The 19,583-nt window shown below is 43.4% G+C and overlaps 1 protein-coding gene across 1 annotated transcript in view; it reads right to left on the bottom strand.

Moving 5' to 3' along the window:
- The window catches only part of LOC134173869 (sucrase-isomaltase, intestinal-like), a 59,077-nt gene that overhangs the window by 29,549 nt on the left and 9,945 nt on the right, over window positions 1-19,583 (bottom strand). Inside the window, exons 5-9 of the mRNA XM_062638325.1 lie at window positions 16,188-16,356; window positions 15,399-15,495; window positions 14,202-14,314; window positions 5,594-5,719; window positions 4,434-4,565 (exon numbers count right to left, since the gene is read on the bottom strand). Of these exons, the coding sequence (XP_062494309.1) occupies window positions 4,434-4,565; window positions 5,594-5,719; window positions 14,202-14,314; window positions 15,399-15,495; window positions 16,188-16,356 (637 nt within the window). The remainder of the gene's footprint in view (window positions 1-4,433; window positions 4,566-5,593; window positions 5,720-14,201; window positions 14,315-15,398; window positions 15,496-16,187; window positions 16,357-19,583) is intronic.

Here is a 19,583-nt window from a genome sequence, read left to right as displayed (position 1 = left end):
GTAGTCCTCCCTTCAGATCTGATGTCAGATGAGGGTGGTTTATGTCAGCCTAGTGCAGAACAACCCAATTCACACATGCCTGTGGGGCCATATGTTTTCCCCAGGTGTGAAGTCCATAGGATTTTATACCCCATAGCTCATCCTAGCTGCCCCTTTCAACCTTGGGGTCATCACCACCTCCCATTACTGCCACTGGCATTGACAGCACCAGCTTCTCTGCCTCAGGATGGCCATTGATAGCCAGCAAGCTCATTGAAAGGGAGCTTAATCTTCCCTTGGGGAAGATGGTGGCCCATCACAACAGTAAGTAATAAAGTTAGGAAAACTTTGAAATGCTGGTGAATGAGGAGATACTATTCAACTCTGCTCAGCAGTCAACTGGACCTAAAGGAGATAAGTGTACTTTGCAAAGTGCCCCTGACTGGGAGCAGCGAACTGCTATGTGTTACTTAGAACAGAGGAAGACTGCAGACATTTCAGAGTAAGGGAATTCTTTTTTTTTTTTTTCTCAGAAAATGTTATTCCTTCAGGTTCTGCTTAAGGCAAAACCTTCCAGTCATGAAACACAATGGAAAAAAACACTGAAACAGTTTTTCCATTCACTTCCATCTTGTGTAGTAACTTCAGTGAATTTCCATGAAAATGTGAAAGTCTAAGGAATAAACTTCTTTAAACCAAAAGAATTACCCAAATGGTGAATTTCTTTAAAGGCATGTTTAAAGCTCATTTAAACCTGAAGCTGTTGCCTGATTTACTTGTAAGCACTCTGATAGCTATAGCTTTAGTGAAGAAAGCATATTTTTCCATGCCTCATAAACAAAAGTCCCTGCTAAATCCCTACCTTAAAAGCAAAATCCTGTTCAACTTTATCTAGCTCCAGCATCACCTCCATAAAGAGTTATAAGTGTCCATTACATTTTTAACTTAATAGTTTAGCTTTGGGAAAGAGAAAACTCTCCATCTGCAATAATTATCTTATAATTGCATGAAAGATGCTTCTCAAGGGACTTAAAGGCTGGAAGGTCATCTTAATTAGCTACTCCTGATCCAAACTTCTGGTTTTGCTCATCTGAAAGGTTATTCTAGGGCATAAATCTATTATATTATGCAGGTTTAGTATCATCCTAAAGAGTACAAAACCCTCCTGTGCATTCGTAGGTTGTTTGAGGGGGAGGAAGTTCATGCCTGTTAGCAGCTCTTGGAAAGGAGGTGCTGAGCATCCTTAACTCCAACTGATTGTCCTGAGACTTGGGGGCATCCAGCACTTACCCAGACCTATGTTCTTCTACCTATGGCCCCAAACACAGATTTTGATGCACATCCAGAAGAACTCACCTCTGGAAATTTTAGCCTCTACATCTGATAGAGATGGACTTCAAAATGTTAAAGATATCAAGCATTATTTTGAATCATAAGCATGTTGCTATTGACTTTTAAGTGATTTGTCACGTTATTCCTAGCTGTTTCTAGTTTTAGTGTTTTAATGGAAGGTATACACGGTCTTTTGTTAAAGCTCCTCCTCAGTAATAATGTTTATAATTTTACATTGTAGTCATTATTACTTTTAGAATCTCTTTCTTTGTTTCTAAAGAACATAGTTTTTCTGACTCAGCTGAAGCATGCACATTATTCAACATTGTAATGATTACCGAGTACTGACACTCTTAGTCAAAATTTCCTGTAAATGGAGGTGGCCTCTGAAAGAGATCGGGAGAGAGAAGTGCTGAAGGACTGCATTTAGAGATTCTGATAATGGGGGTCTATGCTACTATCAAGGTGACCATAGGCATGGAGGGCTCTCAGCATGGGATGCAAGTGGGGGGACTGGACTTCCCAATGGTGAAGAACCAGCCATTCCACAACCAAGTTCAGGGTCCCACCCTCAGGCAGGTTACTGTGGTTAGTACTGCTGCCTGTCAGGATCCGTGTTTTGCTTGTGACCATAGTGGTCTGAGATGAGGAGGACTGAACCTGTCTCCCCTAAGTCCATTTAGTAGAGGTTTTACATGACACTAAGTGACTGCAATCAGAGCCCATTTCCTGGAATTGTCAGCAACAGGAGAGGCAGCAATGTGCTGCTGCACTTGGGGAACTCACTCATTACTGTCACTACCCAAAGGGACTCTAAATAGAAAATTGTTCTTTTGTTATCAAACTGGATTACACTTGCCTTGATTGCAGTTAGCATGGCTTTGCTGTCGCTTGGGAATGAAGCCCTTTATACTGTTCCAGCTCCTGACTCAACTTACAGGAATGCTAACAGTCAGAGTCTGTCAAAAATATCAGCCACTGTAATAAAGTGAAAACAGAAAACTTCACTACCAGTGCAACCTGTACCCTCTATCAGCTTTTAAAACGCGAAGGACAAACTGGATCAGTTTTTGCTCTTTTTCACAAGCTTACCTAAAAGAACTAGAGCAGAAGACAGTTCTTAGTTATGAGTTAGTGGAAGGAAGAAAGAAGGGCTTCCTATCCAGATTCCCATTAGCTCCTTGCATGGATTAAGAATTGTTGTTATTACACTCATTGCATCTGCCTAACAGTTGAATTTAGCTTCATATAGCAACACTTCCTTATACTGCTCTAGCATGTGCCACCTGAGAAACTGAAAGGGCTTTTAAAAATGTTGTTGAAGCTAAGCTCAGAAGTAAGAAGATAGATAATGTAGCTCACCCACCGATCCATGACTGCTTGCCTGTAGCTTCTTACCCAGAACCAAGTACAAAACAACTGGAAGTATCCTAACTGATGAAAGAGAGATGACTACTGTGGATTTACTGAAAGGCCAAAGTGTGCACAGGAAGAACTACTCCAAACTCATGGTATTTTACTGATATAGTAATGTCTTTCAAACTTTCTTGAGATAAGACAATTAATAGCCGGTTGTACTTAATATTAGAGCCCAAATGGATTAGATAATTTTTAGAGTAGCATTTAGAAGATAGGGAATCTAAACTACCTAATAGAAGGAGCATGTGCTCATCTATCACTGTTAATTATTTACAATGATGCATCCAGTTATTTTGGACTACTTTTGTCTTGGAGTTGCTCTCCATCAGGGTGGCTTAGTGATCTGTTATTGTTTCAGCTCTGTGCCTTAGACCTCCAGTGATGGAAACTGTTTTTTCACTGCTGCACCCTGGAGTTTCTCTTGAGTTTACAGCTGCAAAAGAACTGGGACATTCATGGGAACATATCTTTGGGGACAAATTGCTGGCTAACAGCACTTATGATATAAGCTGCTATTTCCATTATCAATATGTAATTAATCATTTGGGATGTGTGTCTTTGTTTGAGATTCCTAGCAGTGAATATAATAATAGCACAGCAACAAAGTGCAGATTAGGGCAATAATAAATTCAGAGCAGGTACTTTTAACAAAACTAGAAAAAAACCCCACTGGCAGCCCAAAGAACAGCAAATCTTACAACTATTTTAAACCAAACCCTGCTATGGGTGTCTGTGGTGCTGACTAGTCCATCCTCAGTCATATGCTGAACTTTACAGCAAATTGTGGAATTAAAAATAAGGACAAGGAGGCACTTCTGACTTGATCTGTTTGACAAGATGATATGATTTTTAGATGAAGAACCTGTGCTGGGGAGTGAAGCCCTCCTACTACCATGCTGCTGGGGGACCCTGGAGAGGAAGGTCTGTGCATCTGTCAAGGACTTTTATTCAACTTCTTAATTTATTTCTTTTTTTTTTATATTTTTTTTATTTAAATGTCAATTTAATTGGTCTCAAATTTCCTTGATGTCATTGGCACTCACTTAGCTTAAAAAGAGTAATTTAGGCACAAGGACATGTATGGGGACCTGCTGGCGAGAAACAGCAAACTTGGTTGGGAGAATGGGCGGGGAAGATGTAAAACTCTGATTTCAATTCTGTCCAAATTACTTCATTTGGTCATACACAAATTTTGGTTACAGGTTCAACATACGTTTCCCACAAATTTTCATGCAAATGAGCATCTCTTACATTAATTCAGATGAAAAGTAAGCATGAGGCAGCATGAATTGTAGTTACTAGCTTTCCAGAATGATTATGAATAGATTTTTTTCCACTATTCAGCTATTTATGTGTGCGTATTAAACTTATTTGTTCATTTTTAGGAAAAGAAAGGCATGAAACCAATCCTACCTCAACTCAGCCCTTAATAGAAGTGAAATTGCTCATAACTGAGTGAGACAAAGTGAAAGAGAATTAATGTTATGGTATAGGGATGGTGCTGGTACACAGGTATATGATAAATGCAACAATTTAAATATGAAATCTGTAAGAAATTGTTCTTCAGCACTTCTCAACAAACAATAAAAATAGAAAATCTGGTATAACAGCATGTGTGCATTAGCACCTAGATACTGCTATGAACACTATGTCAAAAATAGCTCTTACAAATAGAGAAATAATTAGCAACACTGTTCATTTACCAGAATGACGACATTGTGGATTCCTTCCTTCTTCAACTGTTGGAGGTACTGTGGCAGACCTGCATAGTTCACTTTGTCATAGGTAAAGTCCAGGCGACGCTCCATGTAGTCAATATCAAAATGTTGGACATCCTAAAACATTTGTAAAGTAAACATTGCATTAGTACTGCATCCAGCTCTGGAGTCCTCAGTACATGGACCTGTTGGAGTGAGTCTAGAGGAGGGCCACAAAAATCATCAAAGGGATGAGCACCTCTCCTGTGAGGAAAGGATGAGAGAGTTGGGGTTGTTCAGCCTGGAGAAGACAAGGCTCTGGGGAGACCTTGTTGCACCTTTCTAATACTTAAATGGGGCTTATAAGAAGAATGGGGACAGACTCTTCAGTAGGGCCTGTTGTGGTAATGGCTTTAAACTAAAAGAGGGTAGATTCAGACAGGATATAAGGAAGAAATTTTTCATAGTGTGGGTGGTGAAACCCCAAAACAGGTTGCCCAGATTGGTGGTAGATGCCTCATCCCTGAAAACAGTAAAGGTCAGGTTGGACAGGGCTCTGAGCAACGTGATCTAGTTGAGGATGTCCCTGCTCATTGCAGGGGGGTTGGACGAGCTGACCTTTGAAAGTCCCTTCCAACCCAAACTATTCAATGATTGTATTATTCTATGACTGAAATATTTGATATGGACAATCAGAATGTACACAACTGCATTTCTAGAGGTAGTTAACATATAAAATGAAACCTAAGAGATTGGCTATAAGTGTAAATAATTGTCAGGGGAGATTCAGCTCCTATAAACTTACATGGTATCAGTGGACAAAATTGAAATGTAGACATCCTAAATTAGCAACTGTTTGGCAGTGATATGGATCAGAAGTACCATAATTTATTTTTAAAATGCTAACACCTCATACTGCATAACAGTAAATCCACACCAGAATCACCTGCTATGCAGCCAAGAGCAGCACTTAAACCTTGTGTTCAAAGCCTGCTTTAAATGTTCTTTTAAGCATTCTAAAGATATTACATGCAAAACCACTACATAAGATTATGAACAGCCTTTTATTCTACAATTCTCTTTGTAGGATAAATCACTTTTCACAGTTTTATTCCTGTCACTTTGGATTGTAGAATTAGCATACACATTGAAAAATTCATACTTACGTATGGGATATCATAGAAGTGCATGCGATCAACAGTTCTCTTTAAAACATCAATGCTGCCATAACCCCACCGGGAGAGATGAAATCCCAGAGACCAGTAGGCAGGCATGTGAGGGCGCCCAATGGCCTACAGCAGGAATAGGAACACAGAAGTGCAAAGGGTGAGATGAAGAGAAATTATTCTGAAACACCAGGAGAAGCTCGCAGCTCATTTAAGCCACGAAGATCAGGGCACAGGTATCACGCACCCATGAAATACCTTTTACTTTCTCAGAACAGCTCATTGTACAGTATGACGTACACTTCAAAAAAGTGCTTCTCCTGGTGGGCCCTTCTCCTTAGCAGAGGTTCTGAGTGACACCCACCCTGAACATCACTTCTAAGAACATCCCAGTGGAAGACACGGTGTCTGAAGCCCAGGGTAACATTAAATGAGGGTCTTGCTGAGGTCTCAGCCTCTACACAGTAGCATGTGCCTTCACTTATGTGGCACACACTGGTAGAGCCTTGCGTTGAGCCCAGCATGGAGCCCTGCACAGCCTGACCCATGCCAAATCCACAAACCCTTTGGTCAACAGCAGGCAAGTATCTGATGTAATGCAGCAAGGCAGCTTTGCTAATTTCTCTTACCACATCCAGCTGAACTAACTCATCAAGAGTCTGATGTTTATTTGAGCTCTCTGAAGTTTTAATTATGTTTACACACCACTCTGACAAAATGCAGTTACTTATGACTGAGTGGCCTGATTGCTCGCCCACAGCATTGTGTTGCCAGGCATTGACAGACCTCTTCAAGGTCGGAGTTACTGTTTGGTCCCAAAATTCTCAAGTGAAACAGAAGGTACATATGATTTTATAAATATTTGATTTCCAGTGGCTCCAAATAATCCAGCCATAAATTGCATGAGGAAACTCAATTGAGAGCACAGGGGAGTGAAGCATCCTGCTCTGCTTCCCCCGGTGGGAGCTGCTCTGGCAACCTGGGGCAAGCAGCAAGCAACCACGATGTGTCTGTTCTAGAAATAAGCTGAAATCTGGCATTGCCTCATTAGCACACACTGCTGTTTTCTGGGAGATGTCTCTTGAAATCCTTACTCCAGTTTTAACAGTTAGATCCCATAAAATCAACCTTTGTTCAGTATTTCTAATATCCTTGCAGGCAGTACATGGAAAGCAAGCAGCGAGTAAGCACCCATGACTTATTAATCAGTTGCATCTATTGACTCCCTTTGGCTAAATAACTGTTCCTCCCTTATTTCCTTGTGGATCTTCATAGTTAGGTAACTATACTAAGAAGTGAAAAAAAACCAAAACTTGCATATCAGCAGCTAAACCCCACCTACTTTAATTAAATAAAACAAAGCACTCTTGACACTCTGTATCTATTGCATTGCTAAGCTCTCTAGAGATCACAACTTCCTATGGGATTTTCTCCAGCATAAGCCTACCCTGGGAAAGCAATGCTGAACTTGAAACTGCTCTAAAATGTGTCAGAGATACTAAAGCTGGTGAGATGTGCAAACTGCACTGGACAGAGAAACAGATACAGGAGAGAAGTGGGGAAAAGCAGAGGATGTTTTAATGCACCAGAGCTGGGGGAGCACACAGGGTAAGTTGCTTCCAGATAAGAATGAGTTGTGAACAGACAGGCAAGCTTTAAGCATTAAGCATTACAAATTTGTCTACCAGTGTGCTTTTGCTTGTTGGAATGCTGCTATCTCACATAAGACAAAGCAGGAGAAGGCCAGAACAAGTGACAAGGCTAATGGTTTGAGTCCCTTCCATGAGGGATACTCCGGCTGAGCAGCACAATTGCACCAATCGCATGCTACTCATCCCATTCCACCGGACTTAACTCCCTCCCCTCTCCTCAACATCTACTTCACCTCCAAGTTGCCTGGGGCTAAGCTCTTCGGAGGAAATGAGCAGCTATGAGGAGCATGCTCTGGATGCAGCTGCACTCAGCCTTTGCTGCACACCCCTGCATGCTTGTGGGAGAGGCCTTGGAGCGATGAAGGTGGCCCCTACCATGTAGAGGAGGCTGGTGGGCAAGAACATGCCATTGCCACCATGGTGCAGCTGTTTCTAGCTTGTGTGGACACACGTGTCAGGCTCTGCTGGAGTTTTCCTGTGGAGAGGTGAGGGGGGCAGGATGGCTCAGAACCATCTCCTGGACACCCTGTGAGCAGCACTGAGGTGTCCAGCAAAGCACAGCAAGCCTCAAGGCAAGTAGTCACAGCCACACTAGCTATAGTCAGGATAACTTCATCTGAGGAGGCAGCAGAGCTTGTTTTGGACCAGCTAAGGCTGCAGGATGAGCTCTGTGAACACCACCACTTTGTGCTCCTGTAGCAGATGCACATTTCCTGTGCTTTCTGTACTGCAAACAGAGAGTGACCTCTACAAACAAGGTTAAAAAGACAGAACAAAACAAAATAACTCCCTAATGAAATAAAATGTTTTGTGCACAAGCTTCTCCCCTTGGACAAGAGGAAGAGGGAAACTGGCTGATAAATATTAATCCTGCAGCTGAACTCAGATCCCAGTGCCCTGGCAGCGTGCCTATGTGTCTATGTGTCACCCACTGCCTCTCCTCAAGCAAACCAGGAAACAGGAACCACCAGGGGGGTGACTAGGCTGGGCAGCCCTGCTACAGGTCCTGCAATACCCTGGGTCGCTCCTGGCTGGGGTGGACATCAGCCTGGTCATCACCAGTACAATGTGTTTCGAGAGCTGGATGGGGATTTCCTTCTACCTCTGTCCCATCAAACACCCAAGTAGAGCACCAGCAAGGAGATGTGCACCAGGTGGAGATGTGGCCACTGCTGTGCTGGCCAGGGTCCTTCCCAAATGACACATCCCCAGCGCTGGGGTCTGCTGGGGTTCAGCTGCTCACCTTTACAGGACAGTGCTGTCTTGCCTGCAGACAGCAGAGCTGCCCCACAGAAAGGCATATTTTGTGACAGCATCCTTCAAGGCATTTGGGATTACAGCTGAACCAACTGAAGAAAATCCACCTTGCAAGCAAGATATTAAGTTTTAAAGCAATTAGTTCCCCAGGTTCACCAGGATGGCACATCTATGGTGAGTTTAATTGAAATCAGCAGAACATTTGAAGAGGAAAGATGAAAACAGGGCAGCTGGGAAAACAAATGTTCTTTTTTCTAATTATGCTGTGGACTCTCTCTAATGGATCCCCCTGAAGCTTCCTGATAAAGTAACTGACATATGGTACCTACGAGCAGATGGATCAGCAGAGGCAGGAATGTAATTTCGCAAACCTGAAAATGCATGTTGGATTTGATATATATTTAGGATCTAGTTAATTCATATAGATTGCATTCTGCATACAAATGATCACAAAATGCAGTAGGCAGAGAAAGCCTGCTTGGCAAAATTGACTTCCATAGAATCAGAAAAGGTAAATGAGGTATGGCAGGGGAGCTGAGAGAAGAAAACATGAGAAATGCAGAAACAGCAAACATATGGAGTATCCAAACTGAGACAAGAAAGGTGAAGGTATGGTAGTGCAGAGGCAGAAAAAGAAATAGATCCTATTTTCTGTTCTACAATTTGTCCTGCACTTGGGTCTTAAATAACTCCTGGTGTCGGTAATAAGATCTCTGTTGTTTTTGCCAGATTTACATAACTTGGCATTATGTAATTTATTCTTTTTAGCTGCACCTAAGAGCTGATGAATGTGGGAGGTGCCCTGGGAGCATGGTGCAGGCAGTGAGAGAAAAGTCCAGTGAAAATGTGTATCTCACAGCTAAAAATCCATGCCCAGGGAACAGGTGACCTGTATTCACTTTCCCTGTGCTGAGTAACTGGATAAATAACATTATCACTATGAGCATCAAGGATATCAACTAAGTTACAAATGCTGTATAGTAAATCAGGATCCTGCTCAATTAACACCATGACCACAGACTTCAATGCAAGAGAGATGGCTGAAGAGTTATGTCCTGTATATCACAGAAGCCATAAAGAGAGATACTCTTTCTCATGCTTACAAAGGAGATAAGCTCTCCAGCAACACAAGCACATTTAAGATTGCTAAACCTGTAGCCTAATTAGTCATATAAAACTACTTTTGAAGACTGATATTTGTTTAAATTTCCTTTCTTTAAGGAAGAGCTGTAGGAGGAAACTATAAAAATCCAAGTGGGCTAATGCTCTGCATTTAGACACAGAAACAGTGTATTTGGAGAGTGACACAACAGCTAAATTGCATAGATGCTCATGTGGCCCAGATATCTGTATCCAGCTCATCTGCTGTGGTTGAGGCAGGCAAGTGAGCACTGTGGGCACCTAGTCAGGCAGGTGGTAACCTCCACTGAAAGTCTATGCACAGAATCATAGAATCAACCAAGTTGCAAAAGACCTTTAAGATCACCAAGTCCAACCATTAAGCTGAACTTTGTCGTAGGAGAGCAAGAAGAAAGGCCCTGCAACTGCTTAACTATTAAGAAGATGCTCACAGCCTCAGGGGGCTAAAAATTTTAAGGACTTTCAATACCAAGGTCTTCAAACCTTCTTCTGTGCTGCACAAACACTTATCAGCTGCTTATTCTTTTCTGAGGAGACACATGAGTTCAACTGTGATACTCTCACTGACTCATCTGTGATAAGCTCTAGGTACAAGCAGGTTCCCCACGTTACCTCTCAAACAGGAGGCTGGACTAAAGACCTTCTGAGGTTCCTTCAATCCAGAGCTATCCTATGGTTCTGTAAGGAGGAAGTAAACCAGAAATTTGCTCTTAAAACAGAATTGGGAGACATGCAGTATGCTCTATTGAAGCTTGTCATTGGGTAATTTCTGATAAAATAACAAATTTATTATTAACAAATTCTCTCCAACCAACAGATGTTAAATGTCCATTTGTTGAGCTATAACTCTGCTGAGTGTCTTGTTATACGGCTTATATTCCATTGCTACACACTGCTACTCTCTCCTGAAAGGCCATCGGTGGACTTGGCAAGGGTGGACTGGTATTAGGTCAGGCTGCAGAGCCTCAGCTAGGCTCAGTTCAGTGGCTGAGCTCTTAGTTTATTACTGCTTTTTCTCATCCTCCTCTGAACTAACTGAGGCGTTTGCCCTAAGAAGTGAGATTTGTGTTATATATCTGTTCCACACACTGGACCTCTTCTGTAGTAGGAGAAAAGTGTGATTATTGTCAAACATATGTAGAATCATAGAATCATAGACTAGTTACAGCTGGAAAGGACCTTAAGATCATCCAGTTTTAACCCTCCTGCCATGGAAAAGGACACCTCACACTAAACCATGTCACCCAAGGCTCTGTCCAACCTGGCCTTGAACACTGCCAGGGATGAATCACTCACAACTTCCTTCAGCAACTACAACAAACAACTACAACTACAATACAACTACAATATGCAATACATAAAGCTATGGCAGGACTATCTCTGATGTGCCCAGCACAGTGCTCCTCATGGCAAAGTTTAGGGACAGCAGAGAGCAGAAGAATAAGGATGGAGATTTCTCCTTCCCATTGCACAATGCCCACCACATGCCCTGTTGTTGCTATCACTGCTGTAGTGCTGTGGTGTCACGGGCAAGATGCATCCTACAGCCCACTTTGGCTCCGAATAAGGCACAGCATGGGGGACAGAGGCATAGGCCTCTGCTCCCTTCCCACTCCCTGCACCACACTTGGAGCCCATTTAAAGCGGATCAGCCTGGGCCAGGAGGACACCCAAGGCCACCACGGGTTTTGCTGCCACCTGTCCTCACCCTGAGGATGCAGGGAGAGGCTGGTGGCCCTGGCAGGGCAGCCACCCTCACCCTGATCACCACACAGGGAGCCTCACCCTTAGCACAGCCCATCTGTCACCAGCAGCCCACTCAGCAGTGGCTCTGGGCAAGAGCCCATGGGCCACTCCAAGGTGCTGGCAGCAACCTGTGTAATCCAGAGACCCTGTAAACAGCTTCATTGCAAAGCTGTCCTAATTCACTGTTATGGAGGGAGCTGCATAAAAGCCCTGAGCAGAGGTAAACTCCTAAATCATTCACAAACTAGTACAGCAAGGGCCATGCTCACATCTTGAAGCAGTGCGCTGAAGACAACACCATGAAATATTTGTGTAAGCTGTGGAGCACTTTGCTCTGGACACAGCTCCCTTGCTCTCCAAATCTTTGCACTGGCTGGCTCCTGGCCACCCTGCATACCACTGGGACCATCCCAGAGAGGATGCCATGAGCGGTCCCTGCAAAACACCCCATGCAGTGATTTTGGGCACATGTTTGCACAGGAGGGAGGCAGGTGACATTTCCCCAAGGAGCTCGATGCAGCAGAGCAGCCTGGTCCCAACAGGGTACCCTGCAGGTATGAGCTTCCAGAACACGACTTCCCTGAGGAGACCCATGCAAACAGACAAGAGAGCCAAGGGATGCTGCTGTGCAGTGCCTTGCCGACATCAGTCACACTGCTCATTTCCACCCCCTCTGCTTCCCGGGAGCATGACAATGACCATGCAGTAGAGTCCTCTCAGTATGACAGAAAATACAATTGAAAAATAAAGTCTTTTCTGTCTCCTTCAGCTTCCCACAGATCTTGTACATAAAAGCCAAATCATTACCCAGAGACTAATAATATGGTAATTGTAACATTTGCGATCCTGGAATTTCAGGATGTTTACTGAAGAAGTTATTATTTCACTATGAAATTGCTACCATGCATTCTTTAAGATTCCCTAGAGGGCTGAGTGCAAGCTTGGAGAATACAGAGTAGGGGATTTTTTTGTCCTGGCATGTGACATGTCTAGTTAGGAGACACCCACTGGCTCCCCTTCACCTTGTTTTCATCACTCCAGCTCCATTTCCAGGGAGGCAGGGGTGGAAAGTGAGCTGCCAGTACCCATCAGCTGGGGAGTGAGAACTCTCATTTTATTTTCAGCTGCTGGCCACCTGCTAAGCCACTGAAATGCTGCCTTCGAGCACCAGCAAAAGGCTTTGAAAAGAAGCAAGGATGGCTCTAATCTCCATCACGCTACCACAGTGACTCCCCTGAAACAGGCGCTTTCATCACAGGGACCAAAGCTGCAGCTACAGGGAGAGTCGCTTGACTTGTTCTTCTTTATTTGTTGGGGGTTCTGGGGAGGGGGGTTGTTTGGGTTTGGTTTGTTCTGTTTGACTGCTAATGTGTAAGTTCAAAACCCAGTTTGCTGGTTGGTCTGTGGCACCAGGGTCAGAGATGGCTGGTGGGGAAGACATGCAGAGGGAGCTGGAAACCTCTGAATGACTTGGAGGGGCACCAGCAGCCTCTCACCTCTTTGGGAGGCACCACCTGAACCTCTCTTGGAATAGGAAGGTCTAGCAGAACCTACTACACTGGGGAAACTCCAGTCCTCCCAAACAGTGTCACAAGCGAGGCTTTCCCTCCTCTATCACCAAAATATAACCCACCAATACTTTCCTTCCGGGCTAAACCTTCTTTTTCCCTTGGTCCAAACCACAATACTTCTGTTTCCATTTCAAGCACTATAAAAGAAGGCATGCATGTGCTATGGAGGCTTTGAAAAGCTAGGAAAGACAGTATATTTGCTGAAAATCAGAGCTCAAACCCATTGGTGGGGCAGCAGATGGCAAAGCAGAACACACACACATCTCACTGTGAGCTCCAACTGCTTGGCCATGGGATACCCTACCACAGGCTGCTCAGCACCTCCTGTTGCAGCTTAATCAGAAGGGTCTGTATACATGCATCCACCTTCTCACAGAGACATGCTCCTTCTCAACTTTGCTCCACAGTCTTTACACTTGGCACTTGTTTCTTTATGTACAGAGCTTGATTCTGAAGTGACAATTTTCTGTGCAGGGTCCCAGCTGATGGGCAGCTGGCATTTGGTGATCAAGAGGAACATGTTACCTGCTACTTTTTTCGGGGCAGTCCTCACTGAATAAGAACTGAATGTACACCCCCAAAACAGCTATTTGCATGTGTACTCTCCGTTCTTTGGAAAACACTGGGCGATTGGAAAGCAAGTAGTTACGCTCTGTGAGACAGCAGTAAATACGTTTTTTCACATCTGTGCTCTCCAATGCAATTACATAGGTTTTCATTAGTAAAAAACAGGGTGACAGCTCCAAAACCAACAGGCAATTCCAGTAGCAAACAAAGGCATGAAGCCTTTGAAGTTCATTCAACACCTCTGAAGTCTGGCAGATGTAAAGTTCCCAAACATTCCCATCTGTGCACTACCTACATTGTTTTCTCCATGTGCAGTGTCAGAACACCGTTACAGCCATGTAGTGAAGACTGTAAAACTACCATGGCCTGGAGAAAAGTAAGCTTGGACAAATTCCGTTCTGATAATTGCATCCCTTTAATACACTCCTCTCAATAGTGAAATGCTGCAGGAAAGGCTGGAGATGTGCACTGAACACCCAGCCAGTCTGCTACATTTAGACAGACCTCTTGCAGATGCTTGAGCACATGCCACGTTGCCCATGGACCTGAAACTATGGTCTTGTGTGAACAAGTGAGGACAAGGTTTTAGCTGTGTTACCTGCTGATACTACCAGATACTGACGGGTATTCATTACAAGGTACTGCCCCATGTGCCATAGGCACTTTTCTACTAACCTCTGTGTATTGCTGAATTACGTTTTCGGGAGTTGGTCCAAGGAAGACATAGAAGTCAAGGATCCCTCCAATAGTGTGAAAAGTTAAAGATGGGTTTGGACTCAGAGAAACATCTGAAAAGAAAAAAACAGCTTCTCAGTACAAACCAGTTCTGCACTGTATGTGGGGATGGTTCAAAGCCGTGCTAGGGAAGGTTCAAACTTGACATTAGGGAACAATTTGTTACCGAGAGGGTAGTCAAACATTGGAACAGGCTTCCTCGAGATGCGGTTGATGCCCCAAGCCTGGCAGTGTATGAGAGGCGTTTGGACAATTCCCTTAATAACATGCTTAAACTTTTGTTCAGCCCTGAAGTGGTCAGGACTAGATGATCACTGTTGGTGCTTTCCAACTGAAATATTTTACTGTACCCTATCTTACCATAAATATATACATGCTGGACTCTTCTATGTGCATAAATGTATCCTGAGGCAGAGATGACACATTCAAGTCACTACCTGACATCTCGTGGTTATGAATGGATGAGCAAACATCATGTATGTAGGCTAGCAGTTTTCCAGTGTTTCTGTAGTCTCCCCTTTCAGACTGGCATTGTGCAACAATAAATCACAGAAAACCACACAGAGTAGATTGCACAGATCCATTTGTCTCAGATTCATTTATATATAAAAAGGAACCACAAGCTTGTGTTTAGGGTTCCTTTATGCTATTTTAATCTTCTAATTGGACGTCATTGGCTTCCAGGAAAAACTGATTTTATAGACTGAGCGAAGATTCCCCTTTTCTGAAATTATAGCACTGGATTAATACAGTAAGGTGACCATGGCAACGCACAAAACTATTCTCCGCAGGCAGAACATAGGACTAAACTAAATTGATTATGCCAATCCCAGAGGAAATCTCTTCCACATTCTCCTTTACCTGTCTGTGCATCTGGGGTTTAAAAAGAAAAAAAAAAAACACAAAAAACAACCCAAAACTTAATAATATTTTTTTCTGAAAATACTTCACCTTATTGAGCAGTCCTTCTAATGAAATCCCTTTGAAAACTTTATAGCAATTCCTGTGACCTCAGTCGTGGAGCAGTCACTCTTATTTATACCACATTGAAAAAACAATCAGTAAACCAGCTTTTTATATCTACTAATTACCATCTTTCTATATGCAGGCTATAAAAGAATTCATATATCTTTTTACCTTGTGCATTGGAGTTCAGCAGGAGAACACCATGAGCATTGGAGTCAGCTTCTACACACAAATAGAAAGGGTGAACTCCATAGAGGTTGGCAAATGGCTGAAATACAAACAAGACGTTAAGTATGGCTTGACTATTCTATTTTTCATATCTTCTGTTAGCTATGTACATATGGGAAGGCAAGGAAATGAATTCATTCATAGTTAGAGACTTGTTTTGAAAGGTTGGGGTTTTTTTTTCGCCTAAACTGGTATGAAGTCAAATCAATAGAAAAGAGTTATTTTTTTTTGCCTCATCCTGATGGTACTTTTTAGTCTCCCCTAAAAAGTTAAACCTAAATACTCTGCCAAAACCCTCAAAATGGCACTGGTAAGAACTGCTTTGCTAGTTAAAATAGATTCATCAACCACTGACTCAAGTTTAGCTGGACATCTAAAGGGTCCTGCTGAAGTCCAGCTTCTTTGGATGAACACAGATTGAGCCAAGCACGAAATTAAATGCTTTCCTGAACCAGGATCTTGTCACACAAAATACTTTTTTTTCCCCTAAAACTAACTGCATCGTGAGAAATCTTCTGGTAAAAGGTTTCAAAGTTCCCTCAAAATGACTCACGGTTTTGTCATTTAATTAAACCTTAAGACACCTGTGAAATGTGTGACATTCAGTGTTTGGCACTGATTCGCGTCAGCAGTGCTACCATACAGAGAGAGGTGGTCCCTCAGCAAAGCTGTACCTCACCACCTCCTTGTGGTGATACAACTTAGGACAATGTGCTGCACAAAGTGAATTACCTGTGGTGCCTGATCTCTGCTGAACATGCCATAGGTAACGAAGTCCATGCTGTGTTTGAAGGATGGGTGCGCATGTTCACCAAACCCATACACCGAAGTGGATGGCACAGTAGTTGTGATCTGAAGATACTGGTTGGAGAAAATCAGATCAGTGAGGGGACTGTCCCACCTACAACAAACAGAGGGGGACATGATTAGTTTGCTTCTCTTTGTTATGCATCATTTGAAGTTCACATCTGCCTGTTTATACTTCGTCTGTATTTTGGAGACTAACAGTATTAAAAAACTCCCACAAGGCTAAATTCTGTGCAAGCCTCTAACACACTTAACCTAACACACACTGAATTCATCTTGCAGTGGCTGCAGCTATCATCTCGTCTACTGATACAATAAAATGCATCAGTATAACTTTGGAAGGAACAACTAAAATGAGAGAAGACACTATCTATAATCCTATTACCAAAATAAGTGGTTGCTTGTGGTATTTCTATGACAACCAAACATGGCAGACTAAAAATTGTTATTACGCAGTGGGGTTCAGAATCCTTAATGGGAACAACAGACATTTCATGTTACCAGTTTTTACTTTCTAATCTTTTGCTGGATCAGGACCCAAATACTTGTTACCCCTACTTTATGCAGGCACCTGAAGCAGAGGGATAGGTTCCTCCAGACTGCTTGAATGAGATGTTTTTAATGTGATGAACTCTCTTACTTCTCTCACCAGTTTAACGCCTTGATTTCTACTGAATCATCTGTGGACACAGGCTCACATTTTAATTAGGTGTTACATTCTGTTTCCTATCTCTCCTGCTATAATGAGCTGTATGCTAGATGGGAGAGAATATAGTCAAGCTGTGGAGAAGTGTTTTGTTAATGGCCCTGTGTATACCATGAGTACCACATTTAGATAGCACCCTCTCGAACCTTGTTTAGCCATGAATTTGTTACAGCTAATTAAAATAAATGAGCCAAAACCATAGAGCATAGAAGTGGCAAAACTCCCCTTTTAATGGTCTTTTGTCAATGATTTTAACAAAATTAAATAGTTGATCAAATTGACCAGTGAATCAGAACTGGCCTCACTATGCTGGCCTCTCTTCAAGTAAACAAGGATAGCCACTCACTGGGATGCCCAGAGGTGGCTCCAAGGTACCCACCTTCCTCTCCATGCAAAGTAGGCACAGTCTATCCCTAAAGTGTCCTAGTTTTAAGTCAAGCACACATAGTGGTCTGTCTTATTTTAAAAAGGTCTCTTTGGCATTTCTCACAAGCAGGAAAAGTAAGAACTTGTATTTAAACCTTGATTTGGTTGCTTGCCAGCAGCAACCCTCACTTCCTTCCATCATCTCCTCCACCTACACGCAGTACTGAATAAGGTTATTTTTTATAGGAAGGTTAATGCACGCAAAATATCCCTGAGAATCAGATCCAGCCCTTGGCAAACAGAGGCCTTTCTGCAAGAAGCTGCTGCTGTGTAGGAACAGGGGTGGGCTCTGTGGAGCTGTATTCCTGTCCAAAGGAGCACCGTCACGTAGCTCTGCTCTATGGCAAGGCGGGCACAGTCACTGCTCTGAGCAGACCATGGGATTATGCAAAAAGCAAAGGATGCCGGAGGGGAGATGCTTTGGGAAGAGCTTGAATATCTGTCCTAACTCATTGAGCTCTCTCCATGATGTCTGTTGAGAGGACAGCAATTAGTGTTGCCATGACATTAAAAATGCTCCTTCTGCTCAGCAGAGGAGGGTCACTGGGGTGGAGCAAACTGCAACCCTAGGAACAACCCCTCTGCCCCACCATGTCTTTCAGTGGCACAGAAAAACTGTCTCATACCTCATGCATTCCCTCAGGCCACTGTCACATGCTCAGCTTCTGCATGGCATCACCAAAACAGTGCCTTGGTTCTGCTTCCCTCCATCCCTCAGCTCCCCAAGAGCTGCCATTCCCAACAGTGCAGCTTCCCATGCTGCACTCCCAGTAGCCATCGCTCTCCATCTTCCCCTAGACCTCTGCTTACCAGAACAATATCTAGGATTAACTATGACATAAGAAGACTGGCAATGACTCTTTCTTTTCTCTGGGCACCATTTTGTCTTCTCCATCTGAAGGAAAGCATGAACAGGTTTTCCCCTGGCATCCCTCTCTGCCTCCACTCCCAGGTGATGCCTTTGTGCTCTGCAGCACACTGTGGTAAGCTGCTGTATTACTCTATATGTTTGCTTGTGTTGTGTTGGCAAAAAGCAATCTTTTAAATGAAAAAAAAAGAGATGTCTGAAACACTTGGAGATAATAAAATAATGCTCTATTTCTCCCACTTCCCTTCCTGCTGAAGAAGGAAGCAAACAGAAGGGAGCAGAAAATGACACTGTGTGCGTGGTTCTCCGACAGTTCTACAACCCATAACAGTGCTGTGATGGACAACAGAAGGGATCTAAAACATCTAAAAATACAGCTGAGAAGTTTTTCACTGTCGAAAAACCCCTACCAGCAGCTAGACATTGCAAAGCCTGTGAAGAGGAGAAGCCTTTCCTTTGCACAAGAGGTACTAGCTGCATTCAAGTTCCTGGCTGAAAGTCCTAACTCCTTAGTGTCTCTGTGGTGGGAATGCTCCTGCCTGTAGAAGTACATCCCACATGTCTGCCTGGCCCATTGCCTGCTAACAGCTGCCTGCTGCCTGTCTGGGAAGCCTGCCTTCCCAGCTAGTGTTTCCTTCCAAACACCATGCACTGTACTCAAGAGTCCTGTACCTTGGAGTTATATGTGGACATGACAATTGACTTGGCTGAATGACTTCACTCTGTTTACTGGAGACCTAATAGTTGTGGTGTGTGCAATGGCTCAGAGCATGGACCCACCTGCCATATGCAAGCACCTGGTGTCACTTAAGAGGGACGCTTGGGACACATGTATGATGTATTATTAGGACATGCATGATGCATTATCCTGACATTCAAATATCGTTTTAGGTCAGGAGAGGGTTTTTTCCTTCTTGTTGCAATGAATCCTGGATTACTCTGAGGTGTGAACGCCTATCCTACTCAGATGCTTGCAGAAAATGTCTTCTCTAGCATCTGCTTTACTCAGCTTCCAGACCCTTTGGAAACCACAGCTTTGTGAAAGGGAGCACACTGAATACATCACCTGTTTGCAAATTCAGGGGAAACTTCACACGGCTGTCATGGGCCTAAGCCTCTTGGCAGAGCTTGGGCTACCTTTTCAGAGGGCCCAGGTGATTGCTGTATGCACAGGCTGCCTCTAAAGCAGTAAAGCACCACAGGGGCTGAAGAGTATAGGCCCTATTTTTAGGTGAATTTCAAATATATTTTGCTGCTGCCTGGGGACTGGCTGGGCATCAGTCAGTTGATGGTGAGCAATTGTTTTCATTTGCATAACTCA

The sequence above is a fragment of the Pezoporus occidentalis genome, unplaced genomic scaffold (genome assembly GCF_034315485.1).
Source record: "Pezoporus occidentalis ecotype Australia unplaced genomic scaffold, CSIRO_AGI_Poc_V1 ctg56, whole genome shotgun sequence".
NCBI classification, from domain to species: Eukaryota; Metazoa; Chordata; class Aves; order Psittaciformes; family Psittacidae; genus Pezoporus; species Pezoporus occidentalis.
Note: the sequence above shows the minus strand (reverse complement) of the source record. Positions and strands in the feature narration are given on the sequence as shown.